The sequence below is a fragment of the Podarcis melisellensis genome (assembly GCF_964234715.1).
Source record: "Podarcis melisellensis genome assembly, chromosome: 5".
Lineage (NCBI taxonomy): Eukaryota > Metazoa > Chordata > Lepidosauria > Squamata > Lacertidae > Podarcis > Podarcis melisellensis.
The window spans coordinates 35,979,301-35,996,367 of NC_138537.1; the positions used below are offsets into that span (position 1 = coordinate 35,979,301).

The window sequence follows — 17,067 nt, forward strand, 5'->3', positions numbered from 1 at the left end:
TGGTAAGTTGCTGCTCAGCTCCCAATACCCAACTGTAGCAATATACATGTGTCACATCAGGTACAAAGAGAACATGTATGAAGAAATTGCCACCCCTCTTTACATATACATATCTATACCTATGCATACACGAAATATGTGAAAGGAACACATCTCTTTTAAAGTAAAAAAACCTAGCTATTTATAGATGCATTGATCTCATTTGTCCTCTGTTCCTGATACAAGAGTACAAATGACTTCTGTATTCTGTTATTAGAACCAGAAGACAAAATATGTTCCAAGAAGCAGCTACTTAACCTATAAGACATTCATTCGTATAGCAAGCAGAGCAGGGGAAAATATGTAATGGTTGCAAAACTGTGCAGCAATTTGCTCAGAATATATGACAGTTTATATCAAATAAGTAAATATTTGGGGGACAGGAAATGTTTGCTATATAATTCAATGCCTCAGTTTATCCAATCCCTCAAACCATTGCTTAGAGGTTTAGAAATGAACTGCAGGCTTGTGTACCTCCTCTTCCCCTCAAGCACACAGCTTCATTTTCAGTTTGTCATTCCATGTTTGCTAAATAATCCAGATTGACAAACTATGCTCTTGCAGTCCATATTTGAAATGCATGGTTTACCCTCTAAACCAGAGTTTGCTGATTTGAATAGCATGGTCAATGCCTGCCTGTCATTTTAAGATACCAGTAAAATTGCATACCCATAAGTTTGGTACTGTGGCAAAAGCAAAAGTTAACACTTTTGTTTATTGTTCTAATCATCCAAAACTTCCTACTTTACAGAAAATGACCAGAAACAATATTAGGCCCTTATAAAAGGTTTAAGTCACCATTTGTATACACAGCTTAGATCTCACAAAAGCCTTATCAGTTAAAGCTTTATTCTCCATAAATATGAAAAGATCAAGAAGAAATCCAGGATTTTAGAGTATGCTGCTACTATCCCTACATACAGTTGTCAGTATCAATCACACCTTCTGCTCTTACAAACAAAAGGATGAGAATGAGCCAAGAATCACTATGCTAAGAAAGAAATACTTCCCTGATAAAAGGAAAGTTGCTTTTATTGGCAGAAATTTTAGCATATTGGTTTTTTCTTTTAAAACTTACATTTTCAGTTTGTGTAGTAAAAGTAAATTGTAAGTTGTGATTTAATAACAGCAAAAGAATATTAATGTAAATAAACGAGGCAGAAGTATCTAAACCTGGGCATATTGATAACATTTTATGATAACAACTATGTAACAATAGGTTGAAAAAATTAATTAGGAACTCATGTTTGATTTCTTCATAGAAGAAACCTAGATTGTGCTGCATAATTTAAGACTTAAGGATTCCTTGGAATCAGCTTTTTGCTTTTGAACCACAATAGAGGAAAATACAGCTTCTAGGATCCACCATTGAGAAATTCAGGCATACTCATGGATAAATTATACATTAAAGCTCAAATCCAAATACTGGGTAGATGTAGTTCAGCTGACTTAAGTGTGCATGAAGGGATCTGGAAGATCAAAGCTAAATCATAAGCACAAGTTGCTTTGAAAATCTTCTGATGGCATTGGAATTTACAATAGCATGTACCAATATGCAATTTTTTTCCTCCTGTCAAAAAGTTATTCACACATACACACATTCACAACTGAATTTTATTTCAAACTCATCAGCAAATGAATACCTGGTTTTTCATAAGATATCCCATTACTGATACAATGAATTAAACTTTATCCACTGCTAAAATAAATATTTTTAGCAATATACAGAAAAGCTGCAGTTGGTTTAAAACACATTGGGGGTAATAAAGGTGGTGTATCAAACAAACGGTTAGGACAAGGCATGTCTAAGCTTCAGCAATAGGATAGACTGATATACTGGTACTCTGATCAGCAACCAGTATTCTTCTAGAGCCTTTAATCTCTGCACATGAAATCCAGTTCACCTTCTCTCCATGTTCAATCGTTAGTTTTGGTAAAATTGGCACATGCTCATTTGAACACTCTGCGTTTATTTTGTCAAGTTTCTTGGTGGTGTTGGGCATCCTAGTTCTCCTTTTATGGATGGATTTGACTGGACTCTTCTGTTTTCCTAGTTCATTGCTGACATCCCACAACAACACTCTGCCATCATTTCCTCCTGTAATGAACTGGTAGGCTTCTGGTAGAAAGAAAATCTGTGACACTGCTAAGGAGTGGCCCTTAAATGCTGCCTCCTGCTCAAACTTTGTACCTGTTACCCTAAATATTCTGATTTTACCATCTTCAGCTCCACAGCCAAAAACATTGCCACAAGCAGAAACAGACAAGGAATGGGCCAATGGAGGGTTAAAAAGCTGACCAGTTGAATGTTCATTGACTTCCTCCTCTTGCAAGTCCACAATCCACAGAGGGCGAGCTTTCTGCAAGTTCCACATCATAACCTTCAAATAGAACAAATCAGAATTATTTCTTTGTATAGGGCATATACTAGCACACACTAAATGAGTTCATGTTGCTATTTGCACACAATTTTAAGTTTCCTTTATATTGTACTATTCTCAGAGTCATAAATTGAGGTAGCTGTCACCAAGTGATGCTTTCTTGCATCTATAAATCAAGTGGAAAAACCAGTTTACTATCATTTATATAGTAGCATGTTTCACTGTTAAGCTTTGAGAAGCTTTAAACAAATTACACAAAAGATTTCTTAAGAGTACTTTTACTACATTTGTTTATTATATCCATCTACCAAGCTGAACAAATTACCTTGTACCAAAGAAACAGTTGTTCTCAAAATGTTGCATTATCTAAGCTGTGAAAACTTCATCAGCATTCCTGTGACAACACCCAGACCTCTATGTTGTATTAATTACAATGACCAGTAACCAAGAACTGAGCAAAAATTATTTCTTTCTTAAATCAGAAGCCTCATTATAGAAACTAAGAACTAAGAACTGAAAGATGTATACCATTATTCGTTTTAAATAGTTTAATACTGCTTTTATTATAGACGGGTGTTGGTTAAAATGGAATTGGCTTGTGCAAAAACCAAACTAGACTGCAATCCTTATCTCACTTATCTTTAAGTCCCTTTGAATTCCACAGAACTTATTTCTGAGTAGACATGGTTCAAATTGCATCATAAATTGCAGGCTCACATTTCTTCAACTGCAAATTTCTCATCTCCTTTCTTGTGATAACTACGGTTTAAAACAATTATCAGAATCTAACAAAATACAGGTTAGCATTACCAGATGTGCCTCCAAACACTGTGTGCCAACCTGCTTCAAACCATGTTTTGGAGGAGATGCCCTGTGAGTGCTAATCTAAGTTTGCTGAATCTGAATATAATGAATACCACAAATTGTGGAAAAGAGAGGGGAATCTATGCATAATAGGGAAGCAGGGACCATGACAGCCTGCAACACATTCCCAATCTCTAAATCACTGCCTGAAGATTGGAAACACAATATCCGATTTGAGTCTGTATAGCCATAACATTGTTGCATTTTTACTTCCCTACATGCATAATCAAGAAGTTTAATCACCACACTAACTTTAAGAATTTCTCACACAGCAGAAATTTAAGATGATGAACCTGGATATCTCTATAAAGAGAAATACCAGGGCTCAACATAGCATAAAAACCCAATAATTTGGGCTTTGGTCTATACTCAGTAGCATAAGGGCACTTTGCTCACCCTCAGTTAAATTCTTTATTTCTTAATATGTGCCCTCCCGTTAAACTATTTCAGCATTTGATTTAGCCATTTAATTGATACTGGGGCTCCCTGGAAGCCAGCTTTTCAAGAATGATTCCTTTTTATCTTGCCTGCTTGTTTTACCTTGGCTGGCACTCATACTGTCTTTAACAAGGGACTATCTTAATTCCTGATCAATACAAATCTAGGAGGATTACTTCATCTAATGCCACAGGAGGCTCATAGACAAATTAACATATAGTAGGAGAGGAAAGAAACATGTATCAAAGATCATTGCTGGTGTGTGCCCTACAGGAAGCTTTCATTTTATGCTGATCACCTTCATATCCAGACCACATGAAAGAAGGCTTTGAGGTCTTTGAGGACGAAACACAACTGATGCACAAATATTTGAGTGTCGTCTAAGGCAGCGGCTTAACTTCTTGCTTTCCAGATCAATTATCTTTATTACTCCAGAATCATCTGCAGCACCTAATAAACTATCTGTTTCATTTACTGAAAGACAATTGATCTCTTCATCATTTACATGGAAATGTTCAACTGGCTCTTTGAGACATCTAGTATCCAAAATGCTAACAGTCTCTCCATGAGAAGCATATAGTCTTTTGGAACAGGTGGGAGAAAACACAACACTGGTGACATCATCAGCTTTCTGGAGAAGTGTGTGTTCTAATGGAGTCCCTTCCTCACTCCAGATGGTTAGCTCCCCTCCTTCTGCTCCTGAAGCCAACAGACCATCTTTGTTCACGCTCAAACATAATATTGAAGAAGAGTGTCCATTGGCCCACTTCTCCGCCATAGTAGGAGAGTCTGAAAAACACAAACACTTGATTAGCAAGACAGAAGTTGTTTCTGGTATAGCTAATTCCTCAAAAGTCACAGGATGCATCACTTCATTGCATGGACAGAATGTATGTTTTAATGCCACCTTTGAAAACATAATTTATAATCGTGGAACCAAAACAACTTTAAGTATCAGTCTGATTTTGTTTAAATGAGAGGCTATGTGTTTAGGCATGCAATATACACCTCTGTTCTCCTCAATTAATTGGTTTATAGCAAAGCTTGCCAACATGGCACCTGCTAGTGCACATGAACTCACAGATGCCTTCCCTGGCACCACAGGATCCCCTTTTCCTACTGAAATAAGGGATTGAAAGGAACATTCTGCAGTAGTCAACAGAATACACTGATATGGGCACCACAACAAAGCATAAGTGGTGCCCGCAACAGTTTGGTTTACTAATGTACCCATGATGAATATGCCTATATACTTTATGGTCATATAGCACTAACAGAGAACTGCAGTCAGAAATCTGAATGGCAAAATAGGATCGAGGAAAAGAAAATCACTGACAGTAAGTTCCTAGCATGACATTTTGGAAAACAAAGCTCAGTATGTCTGTTCTTTGAAAGAAAGTCTTTGAAAATAAATGGTATTCCTTAGTATGTATTTAGCTCCTTGGAGATGACCCAGTATACCTGAAGGAGTGTCTCCACCCCCATCATTCAGCCTGGACACTAAGGTCCAGTGCCGATGGCCTTCTAGCGGTTCCCTCACTGCAAGAAGTGAGATTACAGGGAAGGAGGCAGAGGGCCTTCTTGGGGGTGGCGCCCGCCCTGTGGAATGCCCTCCCATCAGATGTCAAGGAAATAAACAACTATCTGACTTTTAGAAGACATCTGAAGGCAGCCCTGTTTAGGGAAGCTTTTAATGTTTGAAGTTTTATTCTGTTTAATATTCTGTTGGGAGCCGCCCAGAGTGGCTGGGGAAACCCTGCCAGATGGACGGGGTATATGTAATAAATTATTATTATTATTACTTCTTCATAAATATGCTTAGGGACATTCTATACGGATTAACAGACGAGCATTAATCATCACAAGGGTGTAAAGTGGAGGCATTTGACTTGCCCAGACCAGTACTGACAAGGAAAGACGGGCAGAGCGGCTTCAAACAATACTCCGGACTAGAGAAACATTCGATGAAGGGTGGGGGAAGGAAAAGAAAAGGCGTGAAAACAGGAAGATGGGTGAGCATTCTTCATAGCTATGAGGACCAAACCAGTCAGAAACACGCCTACAGTCCAGCCCTAATCCCGTGTACACCACTTCAGGCCGATTTACTGCCAAGTAAATACGCAGTAGGGTGACAGCCTCAAGCCAAGCCACTCTATTGCTGTATTTTAATATCGAGGAGCCCAAAAAATAACCGAATTGCCTCAAACAGGCTTACCCGTCCCGCCGTCTCTCCATGCGACAGTGTCCTCTTCCGGCGAAGAGAAATTACGTCATCCTATTATCACCCCCCCCTTCTTTACATTAACAGGTGAGGTTTTCGCGCATGGATTTAGAGAAGCCCCCTTGACAGCTCTGCCCTCACCCAACATGGTCGGCTCACCTTCAGGGCCTAGCTCTCAACCACCGCCGCCACAATAGCAGTAACAAAAAGCGAATAAAAGCTCCGCAGTCGGAGAGACGCGCGGCAGGAAACCTAGATTCGTCTCACCGCTCCTCCAACCGCGAACCGAAGAGGCAGTGGAGGGTGGGGAAAGACAGCCCTTTCCCCGACGCCTCCTCAGGCCCAGCTCAGACACAGGCTTTCACTTCCGCCCGCACTTGCCGGCAGCTGGTGGGAAGGACGTCGAGCGTCGGCTGCGCCGCCTCCCTCCCTTCCCTCGCTGACGGCGTGAGCCGGATTGGCCGGTTGGCTGCCTGGTGGGCTCGCGGCCTCGCACCGCCTTTGCCTGGGCCGGGGCGGTCGGTTGGCGAGGCGTGCGCGCGCGCCGCGGGACGCGAGGACTCGGTGGTCGCCCGGAGGCTATGGCGGCGGCTGCCGGCGGCGGAGGAGGCGGCGGCGGAGGAGCGCCGAGCTCGGTGGCTGTTGCTGCTGTTGCTGCCGCCGCCGCTACGGCTGCTAATGCGGGGGGCTGGCGGCTTCCCGGGCGGGTGCTCGAGTTCGTCTTCTCCTACCTGGAGCTACGGGAGCTGCGGAGCTGCGCGCTGGTGTGCAAGCTGTGGTGCCGCGTCCTGCACGGCGACGAGAACAGCGAGGTGTGGCGGAGCCTGGCCGCTCGCAGCCTGGCGGAGGAGGCGCTGCGCACCGACATCCTCTGCAACGTGCCCACCTACAAGGGCAAGGTCAGGATGGCCCCGCGCGGGAGGGAGCGACCCTCCTTTTTTGCGCGCGCGAGGGAACCCAGGAGGAAATATGTATAGTATATATAATCTGGGTACCTTTTTCTGCCCCTACATCCCTTGCACGAGATAAGATGCTGGAGGTGCCGGGGGTCTCGTCTCCTGTGTTTTGTGAGCCGGACCCCTTTCTTCTTAAACCCAGATGTGCGGGGAGGAGAGGAAATTGTTCCGTGTTGTGAGGGAGAGGGAAAGAGAGGCACCAACGCACATGCTCAAAAGCGCTGACTGCTGATTACTTTGTTCCAAGGCAGAACTCTGGCACCGATTCTGGGCTGCTTCCTAGCTCCAGTAAAATGCAACCTGCATCTGTCGTCATTCCCCCCCCCCCCCAATTGCACATGTATATATGCATACCAGTGTTGGTGGAAACACTCATTGAGTACATGTTGTTTAGATGTGGTTCCTCTTTGCAGCTGCTGCCTATGGCCCAGATGCTTTGCACGGCAGGAGCTGCAGAAAGGTATAGTGCTCAATAAGACACCGGTCTTCGGAGCTGGATTGAGGACCCCCCCTGGGGGGGTTGATGCCTTCCTCCAGCATGCCTGGAATAGCTGGTGTTGAAATGATGTTTCCAAAAGACCTTGGCAGGCCTGTTTTTCTATGTTGAGCCAGGTAGCCAATACTAGCCCAGCTTGGCAGGTGGTGAGGACTAAGGTTGTGAAATCACAAGGTGTTCTTACTCTGGGTGGCATTCTTTTACAGATGGGTTAATTATACATATATTTGAGTTTACCATACCTTATTAAGAATAGGTGTGTAGAGTTGTTGTTGCTGCTGCTGCTGCTGCCTTGCCTAGTTTAGTAATCTTATCTCCAGCATTGCTTTTTCAAAAAATACCTTCTGTTCCAGGTACGCGCCTTTCAGCATGCTTTCAGCACCAATGATTGTTCTAGGAATGTCTACATTAAGAAGAATGGATTTACTTTGCATCGGAATCCCATTGCACAGAGTACAGATGGAGCAAGGACCAAGATTGGTTTCAGTGAAGGCCGTCATGCTTGGGAAGTCTGGTGGGAAGGCCCTCTTGGCACAGTGGCAGTAATTGGGATTGCTACAAAACGAGCTCCCATGCAGTGTCAGGGCTATGTGGCACTCCTGGGCAGTGATGACCAGAGCTGGGGCTGGAATTTGGTGGACAATAACTTGTTACATAATGGAGAGGTCAATGGCAGCTTCCCCCAGTGCAACAATGCCCCCAAATATCAAGTGAGTGAAACCTGGAATGTATATAAGACGGTTGGATCTGTGAAGAGCTATGCCAGGGCGGTTCAACCACTTAGACCAAGTGCGCCTCAAGAGCACTTTGACACACAACCCGTGGCCCACACACTGAATTAAATTTCCATATTGTAAATTAAAGAGTACACAATATAGTTAATATATTTAATGTAAGCAATTAATATATTTAATTGAATATATATAATTAAATACACAAAAGATAGATTGAGTCCCTGTCAGGATAAAAAGGTAGGATATAAGTCAAAATAAAATAATTTTAGAAGACTTCTAGTCAAAATGATTTGAGCCTCTTGTGAAGCCATTAAATAAATGCAGCCCATGGAGAAGAATACAGCATAAGGTGGGGTGGTAGGGCAGACAACAGCTGCCTCATCCTCCTCACCTGCCAGCCAGTCAGTCACCACAGCCACCACCATCTATCCTGCTTCCCCACCCCCCGCACAGCCTCCTCAGGCCGGTTGTTGACTGAGGTGGGAAGGATCTGTAGAGTTGGAAGGGGACCCCCAAGGGTAATGTAGCCAGACCCCTTTCAGTCCCTGGCAGGCAGTCATCCTCTCCCCATCTGTCAAACAGGGCAGCAGCAAAGCTTCCATGGCAAGGGGCAGCCCACCAGTCTCACAGAGTCCTGGGCAGAGAGGCCCCACCACATCCCTCCTGCTGGCTGGCCGCACACCATGCCTCTGCTGAGCCTGGGCTGTGTGGCGGCCTCCCTCAAGCCTGGCGGCTCTGCTCTGTCTCTCTCTACTATCACTATCATTGTTCCTTCAAAGAGGCGCCAGCAGCAAGCCACACCTCCCTCTCCATGTTGCCATGCTGGTCCACCAATCAAAAGGTGCAACCTCAAACATCTGGAAATTTGGCACCCAGCTCCCTTTCTCCTTATTGGTGGGTTTTCAAGCATCCCTCCCCACCACATATACTCTTATGTGCTCATTTGCTGTTGAGGGGAGAAGCAACTAACCAGCTCTTGCTCTTCAGGACAGGAAAGGCAGAAGAGTCGCTAAAGAGTAGTAACAGGTCTAAGGGCAAGGGCCACCAAAAAAGGTCTCATGGGTCACATGTTGGACCACCCTGAGCTATACATTCCAGAATTTTGTATAGTAAACTCTGACACATTCTGTTTTAGGCACAATTCTATTTACATTTTCTTGGAAATATGTCCCAATCTGTTCAGTGGGGCTTACTCCCTGGTAAGGCTTCCTCCCTAACCTCCCTAGCTTGGGAATTAGCCAAGTTAAATTCAGCAAGGCATGCATCAAATTGAAGAATATCTGTTTAACCAGTGTAGTTGTTCAAAGCCCCATGACTGAATCTTAACTTTACCATTTATCAGCAGAAAATGTCTTCAAAGGGCTTTTCTGTATGTTAATTGTTTTAAATAATCCCCTCCCCAAGTTATTTTGTCTCAGCATCTGTTTACCTTCACTTTGTCTTGTCTTTTTCATTATCTCTTTTCTTCAATCAGTCTTATTTTTGTTTACAGATAGGTGAGAGAATTCGTGTCATCCTGGACATGGAAGACAAGACTTTGGCTTTTGAGCGAGGCTATGAGTTTCTAGGGGTTGCATTCCGAGGACTGCCAAAGACATGTCTGTATCCAGCAGTGTCTGCTGTCTATGGAAACACTGAAGTGACGTTAGTTTATCTGGGAAAACCTTTAGATGGATGACATTTTGTTTTTAACTGGGACGTGAACATCAAGTTGACAATATGGAGAAACTTGCATGTGGGTTAATAGGGAAGCATGAGTGAAGTGTGTGGATGCGTATCCAAGAAACATCAAGGAAAACCAAAATTTGCGATCCAAAAGGCCAGCTGTACGGAAGAGAGTTTTACCTTTCCTTTTTCTGCCGGACCAGAAAAATTCTCAGGGGGTTGCAGTTGGTTGAATGGGCAGCTAACCACATGCATGTTGCATAAGATTTCACCGCAAAGGTGGCAGAATGGAATCCTGTACATACTTAAGGGACTCCTGTATAGAAGTGGTTGAGGAAAGCTGACTGAGACCTGTAAGCAGTGTGTTCTGTGAAAAAGACTTCATTTTTAAAATTATTTGTTTCCTTCCTGCCTTTGATCCAGTGTGTTTTTACCAAAGGTAACTGAAATTGGTTGGATTTTATTTAATGTATTTTTAGTGTAATGAGAGTACAATGTATTGCACTTCTCCAGAGCAAAACATTGTGCAGTTATGTTAAAGTGTGTTTTAAAGACAGTTTGTACAGAACACTTTAAAAACCAGAACAAAACAAAGGGTTACTGTTGCTTTCCCTGGGATGTAATTTTGTTAATTAGAACCCCCCCCACTACATATCAGGTGTTGGTGTCTGTCCAGTTGAACAGCATACATACAAGTGCACTTCTTTTGTTTTGTTGTACAACATCTCATGTGACAAAAGAAACTATGAATGTTTATTGTAAAATGCTTTAGATTTGATAGCTGAAAATTCTGTGCAGGTGGAAGGATAAAGTCAGTTTCTAATGTGAGTGTTTTTGTTTTACTTAAAATGTGAGTGTGTGTTGCAAATGACCATATGTCTTTCAATCCACCTTCTAAAGTATGACTTAAAATTAATCTTGCAAACTATGAGCCGTCCACCAAATACTGCTGCTCTTTACCCATTTTAATCAGAATTGTATTGTGGTTGTGGGGTGGCCATGCTTGGTGGGTTGTTCCCATTATGGTCTGCAGTACCCCAACCCTTCATTTTGGTCTAATGTATTGCTCTCTTCCCAGTATAGATATTAGATTGCAAGTATTGCATATTTAACTAAATATTTTGAAAAAATAGGTTTCCAAAGTACTACCTAAATACATGCTATGTTAAAATTGCATAGAAAAATATTTTGACATATTTCAATCTTTAGCATAAATAAATTGAACTTCAAACAGGAATCAAATTTCTGCCACAATTATGGAATCTTTCCTTTGTTTATATTAATTACTGAGAAACGTTTTACAAAGCTAATTTGTTGTGCATAAAGAAAGCACCTTCAGATGATCGAGCAACTGCATTTCCCCATTCTTTGGCATCCATATCCTGCATAGCTTGTATGTCTTAATCGTCTAAGTCCACAGGCTGGTACTAAAGTGCTATTTTGTTCTGCCTTAGACATCTATTTATTTGGTGTAGAGTGGGAATACACTTTCAGTGCAGTCCTGGGCATTTTTTCTTCTTCTCAGAAGCAAACCCCACTGTGTTCAGTGGGATGTACTCCTAGGTAAGTATGTGTAGGATTGTGGCCTTTGGGAGGAAATGAGGTATTGTTTACATTTTTTACATCATAATCAGAATTATGCTGTCTCACAGACATATAGTTCCCTTAGAACAATTCCCTTAGGCATTCTTATTTTTGTTAAAGCCAGGGAAGCTGCTAAACACTACGTTTTTTTTTTTAATAGGCTAAAAGTACATTCTTGCTGCATGCAAGGTTTAAAGCGGCAATCCAGTATCTTTGGTAGTGCCATCAGTCCTCAATACTTAAAAATTGGTCATGCTATGACCTTCCCAGCAACCTAGCCTTATTGCTGTAGGCTTAGCCATCATGTTAACCTGTCCTACCATCTTGACATACTAATGCATCTTGTTTTACTATTGTTTCCAAACCCCTCTGCTCCCTTGTAGAAGTTGCAGAAGGAAGTTATAGTTGATTATTTGTTTGGGACTGCAAGTATTCTTTGGTTGGTGGCACAGGACTGTTGTGATTAGCATCACACTAGGCAGAAAGAGGCTCTTTTATGAGGCTGAAAGTGTGAGCGATAAAATGTGGATTCAAAAAAGAGGGCAGGACTGTACTGGAGGAGTCTATGTTGCATGTTCTCAGCTGTTCAGGCTTTCCTAAATCTTCACTTCACTTTCCTTCCATGTTCAGATTCCGCAGAACTGCATTTGAGGTCTGCATGTGTGAATAAATGTTTTTAAAATATTTGTTCTATGTGTAGTATGCCACTTAACAAGTTCATTCCTGGTCTCTTTCTAAAATTAAGCAAGTGAATCATTTCAACACTGGTACTATGAAGAAATGAATGATTTTGGAAAGATGTATCACTTCCAGAAAATGTTGACTGTATTCTATGCTATAAAATACATCACTACAAGATTCTATGGCATGAGCTAAACTAAAAGGAAAGAAGCTTTTGTTAGAGTAATATAGTCTCCCTGTGCAGTTTCGGATGGATTACCCTCTGCACTTATTTATGGACTTTTGAGTAGAGAGAGCTGGTCCTAAGAACTGTGTCAGGGAATTTTTTGCTAGGTTTTACTTCCATTTATGCAGGATGTCTTGCTCGCTTTACCCTTACATGTGGCATAGCATTCTGCTTGTGCCAAGTGGTCAAAAATTCCTTGGGGCACAGGGGACAAATATGTATATAAACCTCTTATAACTTATTACCTGAAGACCAATTCCAAGCTGTACAAACAACTGAAATAAATTGTTAAAACATAAATATACTACTCTGAATTATTGTGTGTTATAATTGAGTCCTATTAGTACTGGGTGATTTTCTGTTTGACTGGAATACAGAATTTTTTTACAATATTTATGTGATCGACTAATGTCAAATTGTGAACTTTCCCTGGAGATAAATATGTAAATCCCTTTGATAAGCTGGACTACTGTATGTGTAAACTCACCCTGGTGGAAATGGTGGTGTTAGTTTTCCTGTTTTGTTTTTGTAGAAGCCTCGTAGCAAAACACACATTTCACACAGGTACGATGTCTCAGCATTTTTGCAGAGACAGGCTGTCTGGGAGTTTGTTCAAGGTCTAAGAGGAGTGTTTAACTGGATCCCAGCCCTGAAATTCTGAGGTGGAGCAGAAACTGAAGACTTACTTGGGTAGGGCTATTTCACAAAACTATACAGATACAAATCCTGTCCATCTCCCCAACAGAACACACTCAGTAGAATGCACCAGTGAACTGCAGCTCCCTAATAAGTATAACACATACATCACCTGGATTGATTATTTATATTTTTAGGTGCAGACACTAACCATCTTGAGAGTATTCCTTAAACATTCAGTGTGTGAACTGGCCTTCAGATGAAACTTGGATACTTCCAGAGGGCACATGGGAACTGCAGTTGTTACTGTCATAAAAGTGTACATGCTTGGAAAATGAACTACTATTATTAATACTGTACATCCTAAATGAGTTGCTTTGCGACTTCAGCTGTGGGTGGATGGTGAGACATGGTAATTCATAAAGGAAATATCAACTGAGACTATAATGTGGTGACTACAGCTGATCAAGTCTCCATATGCTGCCACATGCAACAGGGACAGGATTCCTCTTGAAAGGAAGCACTTGGAGTTCTTTCAGCAGAAGCACTATTGTGTGATGCAAATTTAAGAGCAGAGAGCTATCATGCTCTGGTTGCTGGGCTTTCCCTTTCATGCATATGAGTGGCTTGTATGTCATTTCACTAGTGGACTAGGAGAATGGTTCCAAGTGTCCTTATACAGATGTATTAGTGTAAGGTAGAGGTAAAGGGACCTCTGACCATTAGGTCCAGTTGTGACCGACTCTGGGGTTGCGGTGCTCATCTCGCTTTATTGGCCGAGGGAGCTGGCGTACAGCTTCCGGGGCATGTGGCCAGCATGACTAAGCCACTTCTGGTGAACCAGAGCAGCGTACGGAAATGCCGTTTATCTTCCCGCCAGAGCAGTACCTATTTATCTACTTGCACTTTGACATGCTTTCGAACTGCTAGGTTGGCAGCAGCAGGGACCGAGCAACGGGAACTCACCCTGTCGCAGGGATTCAAACCGCCGACCTTCTGTGGTTTAACCCACAGCATCACCTGCGTCCCAGTATTAGTGTAGGTTTACATTATTCGTGATGGTTCTCTAATTCCATGTTGCGTGAGGGAGATGACCATGATGAAAACAAGAGAGGGAAAGGAGAATTAAATTCCAACTGTAATATGTATAACAATTGTGGATTAAGGTTAGGTCTAAAAACAAAACAAAGCAGCAACTTCAAATTATAAGCAGGCAGCAAATTGCCAAAAAGGATTACAGTTGCATTCTGTTGTGAGAGGCTGACTCTCTAGCACAAAGGCTTAAAAGGTAAAGGTACCCCTGACCATTAGGTCCAGTCGCGGATGACTGGGGTTGCAGCGCTCATCTCTATAGGCCGAGGGAGCCAGTGTTCGCAGACAGCTTCCAGGGCATGTGGCCAGCATGACTAAGCCACTTCTGGCGAACCAGAGCAGCGCATGGAAACGCCGTTTACCTTCCTGCCGGAGCGGTACCTGTTTATCTATTTGCACTTTGATGTGCTTTCAAACTGCTAGGTTGGAAGGAGCTGGGACCGAGCAACAGAAGCTCACCCCGTCGCTGGGATTTGAGCTACCTGCTTTCTGATTGGCAAGCCCTAGGCTCAGTGGTTTAGACCACAGCGCAAATGCTGATAGGATTGAAGCCCTATCTCCACTGAAGTAAGCAGGCATGCTGCAATCTAGAGTAGATTGGGGAGTAGGCCTCATGAAGAGAATTGGAACTGATGTGCATTTAACTAAGATTTGAGTTGAGTCCAGCTTCATCTGAGGTTTGTCTATTGATAACAAACGAAGTTCGCTCAAAGTCTTCTGGCTAATCTAGTAGGTGTAAGTGATGCTGGAAGCCCATTTAATTTGCTGTAGAATAATGTCAATGCTAGGCAATAAGTAGGAAAATTATAAACAATTCTACATGGTGGAGCTGCTACCTCATATGTCACATGAGAGGCACTGTACAGACCCAAGAGAGAAAGTTCTTGTCCTCATGGAACTAGAATATCCTGACAGTGGAAATGCTTAGGAGTGTTGATTATATAATGTTTGTGCATTCTCTTTACCTTCAGTGCAAGAGAGGTACAATTCAGTAGGAGTGTTAAAAGGCTGTATTAGCAAGTCTGCACACAAAGTCTTTGTGTTGTGTTTTTATATTAAATTAATGTTTCAGTGAAAGTGAATGATGGGAGATGTGCGCCTTGCAGCCTGAGAATCTCTGTTCTGGTTTTGAATGTACCATTAATACCCAGCACAGTTTGGAAATATGACACTCTCCAGTAAATGTGTCAGGGTTCTGCCTGCCCAGACACTGTACCCAAGGTCTTCTCAGAGGTAAGAGCAAGGGGAGCAGAACACTGGGAGAAACATCTAAAACTTGGAAAGGTAGAGAGAGCTGTGTGTTGGTTGGAGCATCATTGGAGTCCACAAGCTTTCTTTGGAAAACTGATACAGGACTGTCAACTGTGGTGTCTGCTTGCCTGTTTGCTTCCAATATGCTTTAGTGGTATATTTGTAAGTAAAACAAGTTTTACAAATATAGAATATGTCTCCAGTGATCTCTCATTTGTCATCTGGAGCTTTTGAAATTGTGAAGGTGAATAACAATTTATCCTTTTTTCCCCAAAGAGTTAATGTTACTTACGGTACTTTTTATACTGTTCTTTTACATTGTGCTGCTTTCAAGGTTTATGTTTTAAAATTGTTTGTGTAATTGTGATTCTTTGTAAACTACTCGGATTAGGGTGGAAGATGTGAATTCCTGGAAGGAAGGGAGCAATTGAATGTGTGTGCCTCTGCCAGAGAAATGTGCTAACAACAGCTATGTAAAAAGAAGAAGAAAGAAAAGCTAATCACTATGTGTTTTGGGTGTGAATATTGAGAAGAAGGAAAGCAGACCTAATTTTCGAACAGCAGGGGACAGCAGTTTGCTGCAGGAAGGCCAAACAAAACCTTAAGCATAGTACAGAGTAACCAAATATCCTCAAATGTTAAGCAGCATGGTATATCTTTTGTTAGCGGATATATAAACACTTGTAAATAAAAAGTGGTATAATTTGTTTTATAAAGAAATAACAAGCCATGGTAACACCTGAGGACTGAGTGTGCTGATAGAAAGTTGAAAGGTGGTTGGAAATGAAAAACAGAAACAGGTGGAAAAACCTGCTGAAAGAGGATCTGACTTACTGACCACCGGAACGCTGAACAAGAGCACTCCTATTAGAAGATGAGAATGCAGCACGAAGTTTCGTACAGAGCTTACTTGTTAGAATGTATTTTCATCGCCTTATGGTTCAGTTCTGGAAACGTGAAGTAATAACGTCTGAGCATGTGCAAAGTACCTTTCAAGCACTGAGTAGTTGTTGCAAGCCTCCGTAATAACACTCCGCAAGATGGCTTTAATATTTTTCATCAAGCCGGGAGGGAGGGTGGTTTGGCTGAACAGGTATTCAATTGAATGTGGGACAGCAAGATGCAAAAAATCAGATGGAAACAAGTCTAATATGCTGCTCAAACCCAGGTGGGTCCATACTCTGAGTCTGCTCCATTGAGTAGGATAGGGGCTATTTTTTCTCAGCCCACCTATAAAACTACAGTGGTACCTCGGGTTAAGTACTTAATTCGTTCTGGAGGTCCGTTCTTAACCTGAAACTGTTCTTAACCTGAAGCACCACTTTAGCTAATGGGGCCTCCTGCTGCCACTGTGCCGCCGGAGCACCATTTCAGTTCTCATCCTGAAGCAAAGTTCTTAACCTGAAGCACTGTTTCTGGGTTAGCGGAGTCTGTAACCTGAAGTGTATGTAACCTGAAGCGTATGTAACCCGAGGTACCACTGTAACTCCTTTGCTTTGGTGGGCAAGGGAGGAGGTGGAGTTTTTCACAGGCAGTCAATAACTTGCAAGGATTCTAATTGCAAAACAAACATGAACCAAAATTATTGTTTCTGTTTTAGGGAAGTAAGTGCTACTGTTTTTGAGAGGCTGAATAGTTTTTGAAAGAGGAAAAACTACGGTACATGCACTCAGAAGCAAGGCTATTTCTGTGTGTGATGTCTTAAAAACCTTGATGTACATAAGGAGGGCCTGCTGGTTCAGGCCAATGGCCCATCAAGTCGAACATCCTGTTCTCAGTGGCCAACCAGATGCCTGTGGGAAA

The 17,067-nt window shown here is 42.2% G+C and overlaps 2 protein-coding genes across 6 annotated transcripts; one reads left to right on the forward strand and one right to left on the reverse strand.

Moving 5' to 3' along the window:
- Positions 1–1,635: 1,635 nt before the first annotated feature.
- WDR53 (WD repeat domain 53) lies at positions 1,636–6,793 on the reverse strand. Of its 4 annotated transcripts, none has more exons than XM_081910533.1 (3): positions 6,675–6,793; positions 4,021–4,511; positions 1,636–2,420 (listed from the first exon to the last, which is right to left on the reverse strand). In XM_081910533.1, exons 2-3 carry the CDS (start codon positions 4,498–4,500, stop codon positions 1,845–1,847), a joined length of 1,056 nt encoding a protein of 351 aa, XP_081766659.1. In that variant the 5' UTR covers positions 4,501–4,511; positions 6,675–6,793; the 3' UTR covers positions 1,636–1,844. The 4 variants fall into 4 exon arrangements, with proteins under 4 accessions (XP_081766659.1, XP_081766660.1, XP_081766658.1 ...); XM_081910534.1 differs by lacking the exon at positions 6,675–6,793 and adding an exon at positions 6,211–6,320; XM_081910532.1 differs by lacking the exon at positions 6,675–6,793 and adding an exon at positions 6,103–6,241.
- FBXO45 (F-box protein 45) lies at positions 6,399–12,585 on the forward strand. Of its 2 annotated transcripts, XR_014168185.1 has the most exons (4): positions 6,399–6,842; positions 7,749–8,105; positions 9,622–10,854; positions 10,885–12,585. XR_014168185.1 is itself a non-coding variant. In XM_081910579.1 (3 exons), the coding sequence occupies exons 1-3, from the start codon at positions 6,525–6,527 to the stop codon at positions 9,805–9,807; spliced, it is 861 nt and encodes a 286-aa protein (XP_081766705.1). In that variant the 5' UTR covers positions 6,399–6,524; the 3' UTR covers positions 9,808–12,585. The 2 variants fall into 2 exon arrangements, 1 of the variants encoding a protein (XP_081766705.1); XM_081910579.1 differs by having other exon boundaries at positions 9,622–12,585.
- The last annotated feature ends 4,482 nt before the right edge of the window (positions 12,586–17,067 follow it).